Raw genomic sequence first — 22,298 nt, forward strand, 5'->3', positions numbered from 1 at the left:
ACGCTTCCTTTTATTTTGTCCTGTTCTTGAAACAGTTCATTTGCACTTAACCAAATGGTGTCTGTTGATACCAATCCACTGTACCAAAGTACAAAAAGAAATGTACACTGTAAATCAGAGCAAATACTGCTCAACATTCTAATATTGGCCGAAAACGAATTTGTGACTGCATTGTTGAGAAATGTGGGGCAGCGTATAGCACGAGTGATTACTATGTTTGCCTCACAATTCGTAGGGCTGAGTCTGATATAAACAGGCATAGTGAATGTATTGTAGACTCAAAATTGTTTATGGGTGTGAATATGTGTGTGAACGGGTTGTTCATCTTTAAAGTGGCTGGCAACCAGTTTAGGGTTGGGCAAGATTTAGGTACTTGCCCAAATGCAGCTGCTAGAACAAGCAATAAAGAAAATGGATGGAATGAGAAGAAAATAATAATGCCCCGTACATTGTGGGGGTCCAGACCACCCCTGCAATAAGTAAAATCCGCAATTAGAAAAAGCTTATTGAATTAATCCCTAGGCATGTTTTTATAACACACAATATAATCACATTCAAACATAACATATTGAGAGCAATGGATAACTCGAAAATGTTGGTCAAATAGTGTAACCGATCACTCGATATGAGTAAACAATCCCGAACAAACTTCCATCCAAATCACTTCACATAATACATCAATAATCGTTCCAAAAGATGTAATTATAAATTTAATACGTAGCCATCACTTTTTGGAGGCTTAAAAAACAGGATTGTAGCAGATGGCATTCTATAATTTTCAACAAAAACTAGATTACACTTGTTTCATTCTTTTAAATGTACACCATCTCAAATTAAACAAGTGTGTCTCCATCTAGTTGTCAACAGTTGAATTACACCTGATATAAGCGAGTATTAGACTAATTACGTTGCCGGTAGTTATTAACTGTAAACAGAAACAAAATCAGCAAAATAGCAGTACCATGTGATCCTGGAGGTGGGTTTATCCATATCTCCAAATACAAGGTACTTTTTCCAGGGGAAAAATGAAGACACATGTTTTTCGTTGGAGGGCAACAATACAAGTATTAATTTGTTAACAGGGCCTCATGGGGAATCAAATTCCTGTCAAGCAGCCTTCAAACTAATGCCATTGCAAACACAACACAAGATGAGAGTTGTACTGGCTGGACCAACAATATTGCAGATTGCTAAATTCGGTGATACGGGGTTGACAATAACAAATATGTTGTTCTTTATACCTTGGATTTTGTCATTTTAACGTTGCACTTTCACACGATAGGAGAAAATGCACAATCTAAACACAAAACAACAACAACAACAAAAAACATATGGTTTAAACACATTTAAATGTGAAGTAAACAGTTTTGACAGGGTTACATCATTTGAACGTATTGATAAAAACGGTCCAAATTGGTCGTTCAAACATAAAATGTCGGCCAAATGCTAAAAAGATGGGGCAGTGCCACAATTGTGCATGCATAAGTCAATAATAATACCCTGTAGCTTATGGGATTTATTTATTTTTTTTTATTTTTTTTAGCATTTAGCCTGTTAAAACATCTAAATTAAACTTAGGCTAAATGCTAAAAAACATATTTTTCCCTATGTCATGGGGTAGAGACTTGCGTATGTGTATGTAAAATAGCAGCAAATGTTCAAATGACTATCAATAGGTTTGAACGACTTTACCAACATGTTCAAACAACTTTATTGAGACATTCAAACGATGTTGGAGTACGTTTAAAAGACATAGCCCAGTCAAAACTGCACATTGGCAGTTCCGTGTTTCTGTAATTTGTAACTCTGAGAGAAAGTTTACTGTAAACAGAACACAACCCAAACCATAAATATCCACTAGATTAATGCTTGTTAACATACTATGTGAAACTCTTCACAGGCTAACATAAATTAGCATAAATGTTACGGTAACGAAAAACTTCAACTGCTTCTTTAACAGACGTAGAACAGCAACATACAAACAAATGTATATTCACAGGTGTATATTCTCTGCTCTGTGGGGAAAATGAATATTAAAACTGCAAAATAGGGCACTACAATGTAGCTATTATATCTTCTTCTAGCTCTAAATGGGCTCTTTGCACAGCTCGACTACTTCCTGAATTGAATACCACGTTTTTGTTACCTGTCTTTCATGAGTGGACAAACTGATTAATCCAGGTGTGTCTGGCCAATGTTGTTGTAGTTACTGAGATCAGGCACACCTGGATTAATCAGCGTGTCCACTCGTGAAAGACAGGAAATGAAGGAGTGGTGTTGAGTTCAGGAAGTAGTGGATTTGTGCAAAGAGCCCATGATACTGCATCTCTTTCAGAAGACCTCCGTGCAGCCCAATATGGAGCAGTACGTGGTACTACATTGAAGGTACACGTCTATTCAGACTGTGACTGAAAACCCATTTCAAAAACCAAAACAAAAACCCATTGCTTCGAGCCTTAGACATCTGCAATGCTGTATCCAGCATTCACTGTAATTGCCTTTTCAGCATCTCCCATTGTGAGTACAAATCACTGCTGAATCAATATTCACCTTTTCTGATACAATTTGCGTTTCTGGACTCCCATTGCAAAACTGTCAACACGTATTCATCCATCATGTCACTGTTCATTTTCCTTTGATTAAAAGACAACATTTGTACATGAAAAGGCCTGCACTTGCATTTCCTGACTGTCAGCCGCAGCACTTCACGGCAATTGATGAATTGCTTTGCAAAGCACAACATTTCGGGTCACTGAATATTACCAACTGCTCAGCAACCTCCATATCTCACTCGCTGCCACCGCGGACGCTTCCCTCTTTGTAGCCGCTTTTATATGCGTTTGACCGCTGGCTTTGAAATCCAAATTTTATCGTCATCACACATGCCCATAACGTTGCTGGGCGCCTCTCAAACTCTCACGGGAGTTTGCGGAAATTGTGTTTCAGGGGCACAGTGAGACAGTGATAGATTCCTGCGAGGTACTGAGGCACACTGGCTATGTAACGCCACATAGAACAGCAAATTGCTAATTTACATTTTTTTTCTCCTCCCAGGGATGAATTTACACCCACTTTCGCCCCGGCTCACAAACATTGAACCACAAACACCCCTACAACCTCCATCCAGTTTTGCTTTTGAAGCCTCTCTCGACACGATTTAAATATGGGCACCACAGTTCTTTGTTATGAGCAGCATATTTCACATAGCAAATTCATAAACAAAATGGCAGTTCTAATTACAAAAGTAAACAAACATTCTATGGTCGAGACACTTTGAAGGTGACATGCCAGATTCCTTGAGCATTTAAAATGTAAATTTGACTACTCCTTTCTAAAGTCATTACCGTATTTTCCGCACTATAAGGCGCACCTAAAAGCCTTCAATTTTTTTAAAAGCTGACCATGCACCTTATAATCCAGTGCGCCTTGTATATGGATCAATATTGAGCCGCAACAGGTCTCGCTGTCAAGACGCTATCGGTGACCCTGCACGATCGGTGACGCGCATGCGCAGAAGACCCCGCCATCTTGGATCGCTAGCTAATACTAATACTTTACCTCAGAGAAAATAATAAAACAGCTGTTTATTCATTTTGGGAGTGAATGGAGTTGTCAGAAAGCTGGTTTGTAATCTGTTAATAAAGTTTGACTGACCTATCTGACTGTTTTGTTGACATTCCCTTTAGCGCAGCACCATCTAATGGATGTATAACGTAACCCCAGCCTCTACTGTAGCGCCTTATATATGGAAAAAGTTTTAAAATGTCATTCATTGAAGGTGCGCCTTATAATGCAGTGCGCCTTATAGTGCGGAAAATACGGTAGTTTGGCGCTGGCACAGCATCAGTGGAAGCATTGCTGGGAATACTGTTGAATGATGACAAATTTTGAGCTATCCACAAATGAAATAGCGTTAATCAAATGGCACTTGACAGTGTCTCATCATTTATTGGACATCTTTTAGAGTTGAACATATACATATCATGGGCAGCCGAAGAGAGAAACAGTGTAGCATGCATCACATTTCTGTCGCAGGCATATAATAGAAACACAGTAAATGTGTTCGGAAAACATATTTACAGCAAATGATAACAATGATAATAATGAAATATGACATTCCAATTTATAAAATTGCAATCATGTGGGTATTGGCATAGCCACATTATACAGCAAGTACCATAAAGAGTCTTTCGCCATAAACACATTCCAAATAGGTTTTCAGAATATAGAGCTCAGGTATCTCAACACTGAAATGAACACTGATTTTATATATACATATTTATCGATGTATATTTTTTAGAAACAAGAAACACACAATAAATAGTTTTTGTGTGCGGTGTATACAGTACACAGTGACAAGCACAATGTTTTTCTTTTTCTTTTTTTTTGTTTTAACGTACATTTGTCTTTGCCAAACAAGCCGTTGTTACAGACATTTCTTGTTTTACATTCAGATTTTCGGAGCGAGGAAATGCACTCCTTGAACAATTAACACCAAGAACCTTTCCAAAATAAAAGTCTCTTTTTTTTTCAGTCACTTTGTTCCCTGACATTGAACACTAAATCTCAGTTACCAACCCCCCGCAGTGCGTTTTCATTTCCAAAATGAGGTATTTGCCCAGTGACACGCTTGTGTTCATCCTTTAGTCGGAAAAAAAACCTCGCTGCCTTTCAGCAGTGTAAAATCTTGATGAATGCCTTTCGGAACTCCACGTTAAAGGTGGTGTAGATGATGGGATTCACGGCGCTATTGACGTAGCCCAGCCACGTGAAGGCATTGTACATCTCGGCGGGAACCTTGCATTTTGTGCAGTGGGTGTTCAAGATGTGTGTAATGAAAAATGGCAGCCAGCATATGATGAATACACCTGAGGAGAGAAGAGAAAATGGACATTTTGAACAAGTTTAGGAATGGGAATCCAGGAGACACGTGGGTCAATTTGTATTTTACAATTTAAAAATTGTGCAGAATTTTACAAGTTACTTCATGTTAAAGATAAGCTAGCTCTTAATATGAAAAGAAAAATGCACTGAGCTGTCACCAGTGTCTTACAAATGTAATTATGCCATCTAATGGCAAAAAAATGATCTCAACACAAGTCAATATCACGCTCGTTTTTTACAGTACTTTTTTTTTTTTTAACTTTTAACTCAATTTTATGAATTATTGTGAAATGACTATCAATGACTAAAAGATGCAGCATTTTTGTTAAACATTTTTTCCCCACCTTTATGTTAATAAGAGTATGAAATGTTTTTACTGTACATTTTATTGTATATTTAGAAGGGATATCAAATTTGCAATCAAACATGAGTTAACTATTGAAGTCATGCGATTAATTACAATTAAATTTTTTTATCTTTTTATTATTATTATTATATTTTAAAAAAAAAAAAACACCCATGGCAGGGGTTTATATTTCTTCCATTGGATTGTAGTTTTCACTTGTTTTTTTTAAAGGCGCTTTCCTTTTCCTGCAACGTAACTGAGCAGACTTACCGAGGACGATGGCTAACATCTGCGTGGCCTTCTTCTCCTTCTGTTGGGAGATCTTCCTCTTGCTCATGCTTTTCAACGATGTCTGCGTCTTGCCGTTGGGCAGCGTCTGCGTCTGGAAGACTTTGGCCACCATTTGCGCCGGATCTCCCAGGGCCTCCTTGCCGGGCTCTCCGTTCTTCTCCGCTCTCTGGCTTTCCTCCGGGGGCGTCGGGGGCGAGGAAGTGGGGCTGGAGTTGGCCTTGGCTGGCATCAGTCGCTGGTGGCTGGTGGCCGGAGTGTCTCCCAGGTTGCGTTGCGACTTCTGTTTATGGCTGCTGCTTCCGCTGTTGAGCTCGTCCAGTTCCACATCTTCGCCTTTGCTGGCCACGTCTTTAATAAATATCTGAGAAGTGCCGACATTTGGGGAAATATGGATTATTGTTGTTAAAACCCCTCCAGTGTGAATGATTTCCAGACCTAAAAAAATCTTTTTTAAGGAGAAGGAATCTTTCTTCTTAAGTGGAACATAAATCTCCCTGTCATCAGCATAGCAATGGAAGGAAATCCCATCACAAGTTAGAACCCAGAAACAGCAAATACAAAGAGAAAAGCAGGGGTTCTAGAATTGATCCCTGAGGAAACCCACAAGACAGAGGAGCTACTCAGCTGCTTCTCAAGATGGGATCAAGATTTTTGTATTGTTGGTCCCCAACTATGGAGATGCTCCTGATGCACATTAGACAAGCATCGGCAGTTTCCATTCTTAAAACACGCCATTTTTTTTTTTTTTTGCTTTCAATACAGCATGAGACCTAGTATTAGGCTGTCGGATTTTTTTTTGTTTTCAAATTTGTTAATTTATCGTCTTTGAAGTATGTTATGGTCAATTGTCTTTGTGTATATATATGCATACAAATTACGATACACAAATATTTTCCACACAATATGACAGATCGAACCCCAAACTGAAGAACTCCGAGGCAGTCGTACTAACGACTATTTTATAGTTTCAAAAGTTGAACAATTTAGAAAAAGACCACCATTGCAAATTTAACTTACAGAGGTTATTTTTCATTCAGATGGCATCCCAGTAGCATTTAACGCTATAAAGCCAAATGTATCATATTAAATACAAGAAATCTTAGCCCTCTATTTATTATTTATTTATTCATTATTTAGTATATTTTTTTCCCCATTAAAACCCTGACGTACATGATCTGACACATGCATTACACAGATAATCCATTAGAGGGCAGTGTCACCCAGCTGATGACTTTTTCAACGACCTTGCAAGATCGCCCCAATTGAGAAAGGAGACACCTTTACTTATTAATAGTGAGAAATGTTTTCTTCTGATTTTTGGAAATACTAATATATTTTTGACAGTTAGAAATGTATGGATTTAAAGCATTGTGACCGGATGTATCAAATATGACACAAATCAAAAGTCACATGTGGAAGTTGATTTTCAAATAATTTTTTTCTTTCTTTGTTCAAAAGGAATACTATAAAATATAAAATAAATATAAATATATATATATATATATATATATATATATATACATATATATATAAAAATATAAAATAAATACTCTATTTACAAAGAATCAGAATTTTCTCTCATATAATTCATAGTTCAGGCTTTATAGTGTTTTAACAAGTAGACATCAGAAACTGACCTTTGCCCTGGAAATGCTTAACATCTTGCCGTGTGCCATATGGTCCATTAATTCAAAAGACAATGAATCCGTTCCGCACAATTGACTAACCAATTATTACGCCTATCCCTAGTTTAACATAGTGGATGGGATGTCACGTCTCAAGGTGACATCTTGCTAAATCTCCCCGCAAGTCCGTCACATTCACTTTCCATCACACTCGAGAAGAACATAATGACAACGTACCACCTTCTTCTTGTTGGCGGGGAAACTCCCGTTTGACTTGACAATCACCGTGCACAGCCTCACATCTTCCGGGTGAGTGCACTCCTGCAATTTAAAAAAAGAAAGAAAGAAGTGTCAAACAAGCAGCGTGTACAATGTCAGCTCACGAGTGACAAAAAAAAAAAAGAGGGGGTTGTCATAGCGCAGATACGGCAGCTTGGAAGGTCAAAGCAGAATACATGAGCGTTGGCACGGCGAGACAGCTCAGTGAGAATGTGATCTTCTGTTGAAAGTCAGGCCATTAACTTGACAGCATCATAAAGTAGACAGCGAGGTTGTTTCACGACAGACAAACAAGTGCAGCCAGCCAGACAGTCGCGGTATGGAAATGAGTCTGCTCCACAATGATTATTTTCTCATCATAATCACTATCTGCTTGTTTGTCAATACGCTAGCATGTAATCACTTCACAGGCCATTGCATTACACTTTAATGTACTGTAAAGAAACCGATGAAACCCCCTTTCGCTGTGCCATCATACAAACACTGGGATCAACACCAAAATAAAATAAATTATTAGACTTAAAGTACATTAATTGCATAATTATTTGATTATAGTGAACTTCCACACGTGTTCGCCAACAATGATGTCATCTGTTTCATTACTCCAAAACAATTTGAATTAAAATACTTGTAAATTAATGCGAACAGTAAATGTCAAGAAAAAAGTAAAATACACAACAACAAAAAAAACAACCTTGGCCTTTAAAATTGTATTTCCTTACAAATTTATGGGCAAAAGAGATATTAAAATAATCGATTCATGGTTTTATTAATCAATACCAGGCTCGGAAAAAAAATCGATTCGATATCGATTATTCGATTTTTTAAACCCAGGACTACTGCTTATCGTTACCCAGGTCACAGTAGCAAGGTGACGTGTTGCCAAAAATGATGATGTTAAAATGCGGAGTCTGATTGGAACGGCAACTTCAACCTGAGTACAACACAGCAATAATTTGGAAAATCGGGTTACAAAGAAATTGAGATTTTTCTGTTAGTAAAAATTGCCTTTTTGGAGAATGGTTTTGGCTGATTTTGTCTGCAGAAAATCTTTGCAAAGAACAAAATTTGAGTAAAAAGTGTAACCCCAGTTTTTTTAGTTTTTTCTTTTTTTTTGTCTGCCATTTGGGGAACACTTTCTCTGATTTGCTGACATGTTATAATAATAAAATAAAATAAAATGTAAAATAAAATATCCACTAAATGCTCCTATAGGCTGATGTGTCAAAATTATCCATTCTCTTGCCTCAACTTAACTAACACAATTGGAAAATTATTGGTGAGAATAGCAGCGGGTCATGTACGTCAGTGGTCAACTTTATTTTTTTTATTTTTTTTATTTAGTTATAGAGCATTTTAGAGGCATCTCAACTGCTCTTTCCATTTTTTATTTTATTTTTTTTTAAAGAAAATTCCCCACATTTTTTATGTTGCTAGTAACTGGTTTTGAGTGGGCTATGACGTTTGAACATACTGCAAAGTGGTCGTGCAAAGTCATTCGAACATATAAATAAATATTGGCTAAATGCTAAAACAGTATTTTTTTCCCCCATAATGCCATGGGGCATTAACTTGCGCATGTGCAATTGTGGCAATGCTATGTTTTTAGCATTTGGCCGACATTTTAGCTAATACGTTCGAACGACATAGCCCAGTTAAAATTGTTGGCAGGTCCATGCTTCCGTACAGGGTGATTTGACGCCAGTCAGTAAGGTAAATATATATTTCTGTTTTACTTAAATGAATCCCTTGAAAATTTTGCTTTGGTGCGCGGGGGTCACACAGCCCAAATTGTCAAAGTGAGTCAAATATCACGAGTACGTTGGATTGGGGCAACAGAGCCATGTGACACAAGACTCTCTTAAAAAAAATAAAATAAAAAATAAAAATCGGCGTTTGTACAGCATCACAAAGCCCACCTTGAGTGACGTGGCCACATCGGGGACGGCGGCCTGACACAGGCGCTGCTTGGGTTTGGTGTTGACACGCTTCCTGCGCTTCCTCAGGACCACGTAGATTTGCACGTAAACCAGCAGGGTGATGATGAAGGGAACATAGAAGGACACGATGGAGGAGTACACCACGAAGGCGGGGTTGGCGATAACACACAGCGTCGCTTCCCGAGTCGCTGTGAGGAGACAGGAAAAGATTCAAAGCTGTGCGTCAAAACAAAACAAAGCAAAGGATTTGTGTTTAGCCCATTTTTATGACGACTGTGGAGTTGCTTCCTCAATTCAAAAAGCCTTCTTTGGTACATGACGTGCTGTACCTTGAAATTGCATTTGCAGCAACAACTGAGGGTTTGTGTGTGATGTTCAATCTCTTGAAAATACATCAGAAAATGTCACCTCGCCTCACCTGAGGGTTATTTACACAATTTCTTTTATTAGGCTCCTTTCCCGTTGCTTGGAACATGACAATCCTTTTTATTTCGCCCAGCTTGGGGACGCAAACAAAGTGAGTCATCGCGGAGCCAAACACCTCCGTGAGTCCAAATGTTTGATATTTACATCCATCCAGCCTTCCATTTTTAACACCGTGTGTCCTCATTCGGGTCGTGGGTAGGCTGGAGTCGATCCCAGCTAAGTTTGGGTGAGACACTATACATGCTAATCTATGGGCAATTTAGAGGTTAGAGGTTATAACAGTTTTGGATTTTTTAATACAGTTATTTTTAATAGTTATCATTATTTATTTTTTTAAAACTTTTGTTTCATTTTTGAATCCACTAAATTTTACTTAGTATTTAGTTTTTTTTTGTTTTAATCAAATTTCTTCGTTTTAGTTAATTTTATTAGTTTTAGTATTAGTGTTAGGTTGTTGTTGTTGTTTTTTTTTTAAATCTAATATTTGAATGAGAGCTAAAAAAAACCAAAAAAAAAACCAGTCACAGCTGTTGCATACTTTTTTGGACCTTCCTTCTTCTGTCCAACTGATTTATTTATATATTTATTATGAGCCCAGAAAGCAAATGAAATTGATTGACAAAGATGCAAACAATTTTGCATTTTTGTTAGTTACAGTTAGTTTTAGTTTTTTTTTTTTTTTTTTTTTATAAATGTAAAATGTAGTTCCAATTAGTTTTCTTTATTTAATTTTAATAAAGTACTTTCACACATAAGTTTATTATTTATTACTATTATTTTCAACATTCTGCGATTGGCTGGCAACCAGTTCAGGGTGTACCCCACCTACTGCCCAAAGCCGGCTGGGATAGGCTCCAGCATCCCCGCAAACCTTGTGAGAATCAAACGGTTAAGAGAATGGATGGAGGGATTTTCAATGTTATTTTTTACCATTTTGTTAGCTTTTGTAAACACAAATGGACATGATGCTGTTATGGGTCTGTAAATAGACTGATGCTGATACTGACTGAAATGTAATTTCTATATTTTCTCCTTCACTCCAGAGTCACAGTCTCTGGCAAAGTTAGTCAACTTCAACTTTGAGGGGATTTTTCACTTCCAATTTTGACATATAAAGTATCCAGACAGACTTTGAATGAGAAGTTTGAAGCGGCTCATGTCGAAGGTCAGAGCAGAAACATTTTTTTTTTCTCTCATTGCAGTTGAGCGATGGTTTCACAGCGAACAGTCGAGCCAGCAAATAACATTATGATTAAGTTTGACCCTTGAAGAAGAACTACTCTAAATGTACGACATAATGCAAATCAAGGGTCAAACCACAATTCTGATGGATAGACCATGCGAGCAAAATGTGATTTAAGAAAATAAATTGTGTTCTCACAAATGGTGCTTTCTCTTACCTGTGTTATTGAGCCCAAAGAGAAGAGGACAGGATATGGCGAAGGAGAGCACCCAAACCACTGAGATCATAATCGTCACGCGTCTTCTGGAACTGTAGCGGGTGTTGTAAAGCATCGGCATCGCAACTGCTGTGTAACTGACAGAGGGGGAAAGCTATTTAGTTTCAAATTGACATCAACAATACAATATATAGAATCACACGGCGTACAGGTTGGACTGATTCCTGACAACCTGTTTTGCATTTTTCCAGTTGCAGTCATTCGCCACCAGTTATGCCCTGACTTGGCGACTCAACTTCACACTCAGCGTCAAGAGCGGGAGAGAGTCCAGATCAGTCGAGGTGGCCGCATCGTCACTGAGCGGTGTAATTTGGTTGATTGCTAGCATTATGTTGTTTGGTTGTAACAACCTCGCTCATGGCTGTCTGAAGATCTCCAATTCTATCGCCAAAGCCAGATTAAGGTGATCAGGGCTTTCTGTGGGCATTGTCCGGCTGATTGCTTAGTAGATTTGCATTATTCCAGTTGCCTTGCCACTATAATGACTTGACGACATAACCCTGCACAGGTTGTTGAGATTCTCCAGGATGACCCATTCATGCACGCTGTAATCAGTAGGTTTGACTGTTATATATTGAGTGATTAAAATCTTGATTTGAGGTTTGTTGCGTCTCCTAGCAGAGTGTGGAGATACCAGGAGACAGGCCAGATGGATCAATCAATGCATTTTGATTACCCTACTAATTGCTAGCATTATATTGGTTTGTGGTAACAAGCAATCTCTCTCGAGGTGTGTGAAGCCCCACAAATTCAATTCACACAACTCGACGAAGGTGATCAAGTGTCAAAATCCACTCATCACATTTTTATTTGAAAGGTGTTTGTGAAATTGAAAGTTTTTTTGCATCCAATATTTGTATTGTTTTGGAAATGAGTCTCTCGCTCTCTCTCTCTCTCTCTCTCTCTCTCTCTCTCTCTCTCTCTCTCTCTCTCTCTCTCTCTCTCTCTCTCTCTCTCTCTCTCTCTATCCTATAACCTATTTTGCATCGTGACGTTCCAAAGCATTAATATTTGTATGTGCATGCAGCTGCAGTGTGAGGGGCACATGGAGAGTCTGTAATGTCCAATTTGCTCCACTTTGATAAACAAGAGCATGGTGACGGATGCGCATGGAGAAGAAGAAGCAACTATCCTTTCATGTCGAAAAGAGGAAGCTGCCTCCAGATGTTCAAGGGAAGAACACATTTCATCCAAGACTCTTGTAAAGTAACTACCCTTTAAGTGGATGCTTGGATGTTCTCAGCAAAGAGGATGGAAGTCCTGGAAAGTGCCGCAGTCATCCCCTTGAGGATCAGCAAGTGCACCCCAAGGGTATACGAGTCTTATAAATAACATCTAAATGCAAATTGTGGTGTCGTTTACCTTTGGCATTTAGGACAGACATTCATTTCAAACACAAATGATGATGTATCAGGCTATTACATGGGATGATGTGATTTTCTCGACAAATGAGAGACATACATGTATCCTAATTCAATCCTATCAATGAGAGGTGTGAGCTTTGATTTTGTTGCAAAGGAAAACATCACGGGAAATCACACACATATATATATATATATATATATATATATATATATATATATATATATATACGGTATATATGCGGTGTACACATATATATATATATATATATATACGGTATATATGCGGTGTACACATATATATATATATATATATATGCGGTGTACATATATACATATATATATATATATATATATACACGGTATATATGCGGTGTACACATATATATATATATATATATATGCGGTGTACATACATATATATATATATATATACATATATATATATATATATATATATATATATATACACGGTATATATGCGGTGTACACACACACACACACATATAAATATACACACACATATATATATATATATACACGGTATATATATGCGGTGTACACACACACACACACATATAAATATACACACACACACATATATATATATATATATATATATATATATATATATACACACGTTATATATGCGGTGTACACACACACACACACACATATATATATATATATATATATATATATATATATATATATACACGGTATATATGCGGTGTACATACATACATATATATATATATATATATATATATATATATATATACACGGTATATATGCGGTGTACACACACATATATATATATATATATATATATATATATATATACACGGTATATATGCGGTGTACACACACACACACACATATATATATATATATATATATATATATATATATATATATATATGTACAGTTTTTTTTTTTTAACTGTTCATATTAACATTGTTGAGGTGAACCCCAGTAGTTTCTTTTATGATTCATTTTTACAGCTGTATCTCTCAGGGTAATTCACTGGCCCCCTAAACAAACAATGAGTTGTTCATCTGACCGCAGCAAAGGGCTGTGGTCCGCAGCTAAATTTCAGCAGCTTCTAATTAACTCTCTGTTTTGCTTCCCCCTGTGGATAGTTAACAAGTAAAAACATAATTCCAGCTACAGTCATAAACTAGATAGGATGCGGTACAGTGCACAACTCTCCCAAGATATGTACAAATCTCCAACGAGACTCATTTCAGTAATTCATATCTTGTCTGATTAATTGGTTCATGCTGGTTGCATCTATGAATACTGTTCTTAACATTTGCACTTTATTAAAGTACCCTATTGAATTAAATTTCCGTACTATCTTGATATGTCTTTTGTACTCATGCTATTACATCTTAACATGTACAAACAATTTACATGGGGTGTTGTAAAATAACAGGCATGAACTGGGAAAGGTTGGCGACAGCTCTCCTGTTATTCATAAGGTAAAGATTTCCTTTGAGAAATCCATGCAAAGCTGCCAGGAAGGAAAGAGCAATCTGCGCATTGGCCGACTCACCGATCAATGCTGATGGCGCACAGATTGAGGATGCTGGCTGTACACATCATCACGTCGAGAGTGACAAAGATGTCACAGTGGATCTTGCTAAAGCGCCACTCCCCGACGACCTGCAAGAGGAAAACACCAACAAGTGGCAGCTTAGTGCAACCATTAACAAAAGGAAGCCAAGGCACTCAGGAAAAGCGCCGCAGAAATTGTTTGCCTGAATAACACACTATTTGAATTTACACAACAGGCCCAAGTAAGTGAGCAATTCCAATTTAATGATCCTGATCTGATCCTCCCCATAGCCACCACTTTACTCTCGTCTTATATGCACATTTCAAGGCATCTAAAATGGAACACATTCACGGAACTTAACAACAACATACATTTTTAATGTTATATTGTTTTTAGTTTGCATGCATGGGCTGATTGGTTCCCTCCATTGATTTAAATGGGCTGACATCACTTGCTATCGTCAATAATCAATACCAGTCTAATGTAACCTATTTAAACCATATTTAATTGTCAATGTTGCATTTCAGATTTACACTACGTGACATGACTCGGGTCATGCAGTAGTAATGTTTGGGTCTTGTCTCATGTCTGGGGTCACGCCTGAGTAGAGTTCATGACCATGCGCCAGAGTTTATGTGTCTGTTTTGGTATTGATGTAACAGCATCCAGTTTCAACTAGTTTTAGGCTATATGATCAATCAATCAATCAACTTTATTTATATAGCACCTTTCATACATTTAAAATGCAACTCAAAGTGCTGGACATCCATAATGCAATAAAATAAAAGAAAGAAAAAGCCCCCCCATCCCCATGATCGTACCCACAGACACACCCAAAACCCAACAAACACATGAAAACCACAACATGGCGGGGCACAGATGTACCCTGTAAGGAAAGGCACCCAGGAGGAGTTCATCCACAGTGAGATGTCTGGACTATATGATGTCAAGCGTCGTTTATGCTATATGATGTTTGTTGATGTCAGGAACTATCTGTAATTACTGGGTTAACAGCCAATCAGAGAATTCCATGTCAGTACTGGTACTCACATGTCTAGCCACAATCAATGAAATTGATTGACTGTCTATATAAGGGTCTGAGAATTGTGTGTTTTGCTGGATTATTGATCACTGTCCTCAGTGCTACTTGGCATCTTGTGATTCTCGATGCATTCTCGTTTTTTTTCCGTTTAGTCAAGTTATGTGAATAAATAGTTAAAACTTTATTTGTGTCTGCGTTTTGGGATCCAACCATTCAGCACACAACGTGTTTTTAATGTATTGACACATTGATGGGTGCATTTAACCTGATATTGACACGGGTATATTCATGGTCATAATCACAAATCCAATATGTACGAGGTTTCTAGCTACATTTTTTTTTTTTTTTTGAAAGGCCTCATTCAGATCCAAATTGTGCCTTTGAGAGAAAAAAAAACAGTTGATATCCAATTTGTGAAATTATAAAATCACACAAAACAGCTTCATCCATCCATCTGGAGATGAGTCTGTCTGTCCATCAAGTCCATTTGAGGCAAATTAAGTCAACAACATTCTCGGCATTATGAAAAACATTCATTTATGTTCGTCACTGAACAAAAGATGAAACGGTGTCAAAACTTCCCCTAACAATCATCGGAACAAAATCCAACTCTTTTGCACAATGGATTGGTTTCATTTAAAAAGATAAATCAAAAGAGATTCAAATAAACAGTAGAGGTGACAAATCAGAAGCACTGGTCAGGAACGGACGTTATTAAGTGAATAACATTGAATATTTAGTGACATAACCCGTATTTGCAAATACTGCATCCAGCTTGCAACACGTTGACAAACGGGTGCATTCTTCATTTGAAATAAATTTCCAGGCCTTTACTGCAGCCTCTTTCAGTTCTTGTTTGTTTCTGGAGGTTTCTCTTTTCAGTCTCCTCTTGAGGAGGTAAAATGCATGCTCTTTTGGGTTTGGATCCGGTGATTGTTTTGGTTAGTCTAAGATCTTCCACTTTTTTTGTTTTTTGTTTTGATGAAAAACTCATTGTCTTGTTGTATGTTGATGCTTCTTCCGATTAGTTTGGATGCATCATTCTGCAAATTCAAGACAAATCGGTTTCGTCAACTTTAGAATTCACTATACTGCGACCATCATGAGTTACATGATCAATAAAGACGAGTGAGCCTGTTCCACAAACAGCCAATAAGCTCAAGCTTCACAGAAATGTGCTTTAAGTTGACGAGAAAATACGTGCAAGGCCGAATATGACAGACATTGTCCACATGTTAGAGTTGCCACCAAAATTTACAGTTTATCAGTAAACCGTTTCACAACAATAATGCATACACATAAAAGTGCTGCTACCGCAAAAAGCAACGCCAATCAATATTTTGAGTGGTTAACTTTGTTTACAAGTGTTTTTACCTGCGCTTGTAGCCCGCCTGTGGCTTTCAATCAAAGTGCGTGCATTTATAAGCTTACGGTTACTCCAAGCTCCCCATTACGAACGTAACATTATCAGCGCCGACCTGACAGGCCACCCGTCTCGCCTGACACAAGCCCACCTGCTTCCTCGCACAGCTCTTAAAAGGGTATCAGATGTATGTGTCAGGAGGTCAATTAATCTTTGTCCCTGAGGCCTTGTCGTCCAAAAAATTAAGCGTCAAACGTTTCTGCTGTCCGAGACATTGATTGCACACAGATTAGACATCGTAATGAGTGGCCTCCCCGCACTCACAACCTCTTCACTTTCCTCCTCTTTTGCATTTTTTAACCTTTAGAACTTGTGTCTGTCTTGATGTACTACTTTTCTACTCCTTCCTTGCTATAACGTCTTCATCACAAACTCCGTGAACTTACCGTCTTTAATTTAGAACACAAACACAAGTCGAATCACATTGTCGCAGGTAAGACAATATTTCAGTGACTGCTCGTTTTGTCTCTTTTCGACAATGACAGCCAAACAAAAGCACGTTTGTCGGCGGGGCCGCAGCTGTTTTGGTTCCCGCACACTCAAACACCAGCCGGCGAATATGCTTTCACAAGCTTCTCGTGATTCAAATTGTGTCAGCATTCTGGCTTAATATGCAAAGGTGTTGCGATGAGGAATTGGAAACGTAGTAGCGGAGGCTTGGGAGCAGACAACGGAGGTGGCGGGAGCAATTTTGGGTGTCAGTTGAAATCAAAGTCTGCGATTGGCTGGCAACCAGTCCAGGATGTCCTCCGCCTACTGCCCAAAGCCAGCTGAGATAGGCGCCAGCTCCCCCGACAACCCTTGTGAGGAATAAGCGGTCAAGAAAATGGATGGATGGATGAAATCAAAGTGAAAGGAAAATGAAGATGTGTATGTGTGCACATTACATTACTAATAAAGTAAAGAATTTAAAATGCAAAAACACCTGTTGAAAATATCATTACCAGATTAAAACTGCACTTTATTAGAGCATTTTAACATTTTTTTGTTTTATGAAATTGTATTAATTTATTCCGAATGGTCTATTCTCCATTTCCGCTTCCAGTATGTGGATGTTAGATTTTTTTTGTCCAATCAGACCCAATCTAATCTGCCCAGGGCCTTTACAATTAGTACATCTTGCCCATGTGCAGTGTATTTGCAAATGAATTCTTTTGGATTCTTTTCAGTGTAGGGGCTGATAATTTTGATGTCCTATAGGGTCTCGATCGTACCAAAATCTTAGAAAATCTTAAACTATTTTCCCTAATAAAACTGTTGTGGTAACAGGTTAAAAAAACAAACTGTCATATGTAAACAATATGCAATTGCTTGATTGACAGATTTTAGTGTCCTTGATAATTTAAAGAAAAAAAAAATCAAACTGGCCCTTGCATGCTTCAATTTTTCTGAATGTGGCCCTCGGAGAAAACGTTTAGACACCACTGTTTTATTTTGAAAATGAGCTGAATAATGAGTTTCTGGCATGTATGCCGAAGAGTGATGGATAAATTGTCCATGTAACTATAACTGAAGATAGCAGTGTACAGAGTACACCACAACCATTTGCCTACAAGACCAACCTTGTGTTTACTTTTGAATAGGCATGATCATGAGTAATGGATGGATGGATGGATGATTGTTTTTGTTTTATTCCAAAAAATGACATCCACTAAAGTTATTTCACCATTTCAATTTTACATATTTTTGGGGCTGTAGCTAAACACATTGTAATAATCTGTCCTAAAAGTGTGCTACTGCAAGACAATTCGCCACCATATGTACGAACAAACATGTACGGCCGCCGCCATAACATCGTATAGATTTAATCACTGTAATCGGATCAGAGTGCTAATCCTCATGATTTACTGTGAGTACAGTGGAGACTTAGTGACCCTGCACTCTTAGATTGCCTCTCTATTACACAGCGTGACTTCAAGCCTGATGGTCAAAAATACTCCCTTACTGCTCCACCACGACCAGAGAAAAAGATATCAAAAGAATGATCTTTTTGATTGGAGCCCACATCCTGCTAGCTTTTGATTTTTATTTGATTTTTTTTACTTTAGATTTTACGCCCAGTCTCTGCTCTCTAGTTTGGGTTGCACTGAACAGCCATGACTGATGAGTCACAGCTGCCGAAAGCAAAGAGCCGCCATTATTTCACACTATAAAATGATGATAGATTCCAAAATTAGAATTTTTCATAATCATGTGAACTGTGACTGGCGTGACATTTTCACATTAGTGCACAGTCGCTACATTATAGATGGTCATTTTTACTGAGCTGCTATGTATATTTGATTGTAGTGTCCTGGTTTTTAATTTTGAGAATCTGCTCACCCAAGTTAAACCACACTTTCGTTCACACAAATGCACAGGTTTTCGTTTGTTTTATAGCCTCTTCTTTGGCTCGGCAGTCCATGAACTTGACTCTCAAGGACCGTTCTTGTGCGCTCAAACATGCGGTTCCGCTCAAAACGTCCTCTTACATGCATGTAATTGTGGCACACAAATCTAACGTCACATTTTAGCCTCTGCCTACAACACTCAATTCCAAGTCCAGGGTTTGCTTCCTGATTTTTTTTTTTCTATTGAGCATTTTAACACAATTTGTATTTGGATTGGTCGTGTTGTAAAAAAGTTTGTCTTAGGAAAGTCCATTAAGCTTAATGCTAATAAAAGTACAGTGCGCCACCAACATGCTAGCTAACAGTTAGCATTGATAGTAAGTTGCGGTTTAAGAAGCAATGGATGTTGCTGCTTCCAAACTACGGCATGACCACCTGGTGAACATTAGACAATTACTCTCATGATTCATTTTTAAAACCTGCCTTAGCCTCCTCACTACCAGGAAAAAAAATACATTGTCCAATCATGTTTATTTTGATAATTCCCAATCTTTGTTAAGTAACTGGAATACTGCAAAAGAATAAAAAAAAAAAAAAAAAAAAAAAGACGTTTTTATTTTTAAGCTATGATGTGTCCACTACAGAGGACATTTTTTTTAAACTTAAATGCTAGGCTCAAATACAGTTAAAATAATTCAAACAATACTCTGTGTTCTTAAGAGTCTTATAGAAAACATGCTAAACAACATTTAAAGCCTAAATTTGTTCAATAAAGAGTGTTATACACTTACTTTTCCTCTTCCCTAAAAAGTGCTTGCACTGAGGGAAGCCCCACCCTGACACATTTGGTATCATTGGAAAGCTCTGAATGTCCTCTACAGAGCACAAAATGAGTTAATTCAATCGTATGCACTGGTGGGAGATATTCAGCTTTAAAAAGGTCCACTACAGAGGACAAATTTGAATTGCTGGTAGTCAGGAGGATACCATATTTTTTTTTTATTTCTTAGCTTTCTAGATAACTTGATATTCTGCCCTTGTTTCAATTTCTTATTTTTTTTGTTTTTGTTTTATTATGAATTCCTGCTTTGTCGTTCCTTGACATCCTCTTGTATTGGTATGACTTTTTGTTTCTGTCACGTTGGGGGGTGTTGGAGGAAGGACCCAAATGCATGGGGCAACAAAACAGGGCAAGGCAGGGATGCAAGTAAAAAAGGGGATTTAATTAACAAAAAATGTTAACAAGGTACTATGGAAAAATACAAATTAACAAGGTCAAAAACAAACACAAGGCATGGCATGGATTACAGGGACAGTAACAGGAACAATGACAATGACAATGACAAGAACAATGACTCAACCAGAACTGAAAGAAAGCAGGGTAACTAAATACACATGGTAACGAGAAAACAACAGACACCTGGGCAAGATAAAAGAGGCGTGGGGAGCTGATTGGTCAACACACTGGGAAGGGAAGACACACTCAGGTGGACGTGGTTAGACATAACGGGACAAGGGAAGAGACAAGGAATACATGACAACCAAAAACACCAAAAGAAAACAAAATCCCACCCCCACAAAACCAAAACATGACAGTTTCGTTCTATTAAATCCAGTGCTATTGTTCCTTATTGTTTGTCTGTTTTTCATTTATGTATGAATACCTCCAAGTAGACGACCCAGGGCATAACCAGCGTGGCCACCAGAAGGTCAGCGACCGCCAGGCTGACGATCAGGTAGTTGGTGGTGGTCTGCAGGGCTTTCTCTCTTGACACGGCCATGCACACCAGCACGTTGCCGAAGACGATGACGAAGATGAGCAGCGTGAGCAGCATGGCGTAGTAGTTGTACTCGTGCTTCTGCTCTTGATCGGTCTCGTTGAAGCCCCATGTTCCATTGTCATAGAAACTGTCGTTGTAGGCATAGTGGGTAAAGACATCCATTAGCTGTGAGTGATGCAGGCCAGAAACAGGCCCTGGAAACAGACATGAAGAAGACATATGTTACATTTTAGAAAGCGTTTGTCATGCTAAAATGAGTCTTATTATGAGTCAATTGAGATTTAAAACTGTTTTAAAAACCTCTCAGAAAACACAATCACTAAATCTTCAACAATCCCGGATAAATATAGGCTTTGTGGTTTGTTATGGTAAACTTAACAGAAACCAAAACCAGTCTTTTGCGTTCATCAGGAACAATTGATGACTGCACTGCAAAATATACAGCAGAACATTTACGAGAAAAATATAGTAAAATAAGAAAAGTATTACTTCAAATAAGCAAAATTAGCTGCCAACAGAATAATCCATCCATCCATCCATTTTCTTGACCGCTTATTCCTCACAAGGGTCGCGGGGGGTGCTGGCGCCTATCTCAGCTGGCTCTGGGCAGTAGGCAGGGGACACCCTGGACTGGTTGCCAACCAATCGCAGGGCAGCCAACAGAATAAGAAAATTTTAATTAGAAAATAATACCAGGTCCATATCGACCACAGCAGTTTTGAAAATAGTAACTTTTAGACTAAAAACTAGTAATGTTGACTTCTTTCAAGCTGTAATATATAGAACGATCTTCTTAAAATCCATAATTATTTACCTATGTTTGGCCAACTTAGCTCGCATCATCGAGGTGTGGAAACCATTTATACTGCACAAATGATTATGTAAAATAGGCAATACCATTTTCAAAACAGATATCTTCCTACGCAACATCCTCTCTGTCACTAACTGGCTCAATAAAATCTAAATTGTTATACAGTATATGGGTAGAAGCTATAATAAGCCGGTTTGTTGTGGTTGATACTAAAAAAAAAAGAGCTTGCAATTTCTTGAAGAGTGCTTGAGATGATTCACTAAATGATTTTTTTGTTGCCTGAAGCTAACCGCACACCCAGGGAGCAAAACTCCGACTGAGGTGTCAACTTCCTGTCTATTAGACACCAACGATGCACCACCACTCCACCCACCGCTCCGTGCAGTGACTTCAGTGCGGGACACAAACACGGTTTCCCCTTGTGTAAAAATATCCAAAAGGAGGCAGCGAGATTGCGGGAGATGTTTAGACAGGAAGACAAAGATGTCACAAGCCTGCGTGCTTCTTGACTCGATAGCTCTTCATGTTGCTTCCTTCCTACAAATGATGAGTGCAGATGCTGTTTGTCTCTAGTATCATGCCTGAAGTGTAGAACTGCATACATAATAAAATGTTGATACATTGTTTATAAATAGGTAAACCATGTTCTGCATGCTTTGTGAATGAGGTGAAATATTTACGTGAATGTAAGTCCTCCCACGTTGGTAACCTCTGTTCTAATGACTGATACAGGCGCAG

The 22,298-nt window shown here is 38.1% G+C and overlaps 1 protein-coding gene across 3 annotated transcripts in view; it reads right to left on the reverse strand.

The window, feature by feature from the left end:
• Window positions 1-3,913: 3,913 nt before the first annotated feature.
• The window catches only part of drd2a (dopamine receptor D2a), a 52,803-nt gene continuing 34,418 nt past the window's right edge, over window positions 3,914-22,298 (reverse strand). For all 3 annotated transcript variants that reach the window (XM_077542023.1, XM_077542022.1, XM_077542021.1), the window contains 7 exons: window positions 20,633-20,943; window positions 14,171-14,280; window positions 11,192-11,328; window positions 9,345-9,553; window positions 7,384-7,467; window positions 5,501-5,882; window positions 3,914-4,868 (listed from right to left, as the gene is read on the reverse strand). In XM_077542023.1, the coding sequence (XP_077398149.1) occupies window positions 4,672-4,868; window positions 5,501-5,882; window positions 7,384-7,467; window positions 9,345-9,553; window positions 11,192-11,328; window positions 14,171-14,280; window positions 20,633-20,943 (1,430 nt within the window). In that variant the 3' untranslated portion in view covers window positions 3,914-4,671. The remainder of the gene's footprint in view (window positions 4,869-5,500; window positions 5,883-7,383; window positions 7,468-9,344; window positions 9,554-11,191; window positions 11,329-14,170; window positions 14,281-20,632; window positions 20,944-22,298) is intronic.

Source organism: Festucalex cinctus, chromosome 13 (genome assembly GCF_051991245.1).
Source record: "Festucalex cinctus isolate MCC-2025b chromosome 13, RoL_Fcin_1.0, whole genome shotgun sequence".
Lineage (NCBI taxonomy): Eukaryota > Metazoa > Chordata > Actinopteri > Syngnathiformes > Syngnathidae > Festucalex > Festucalex cinctus.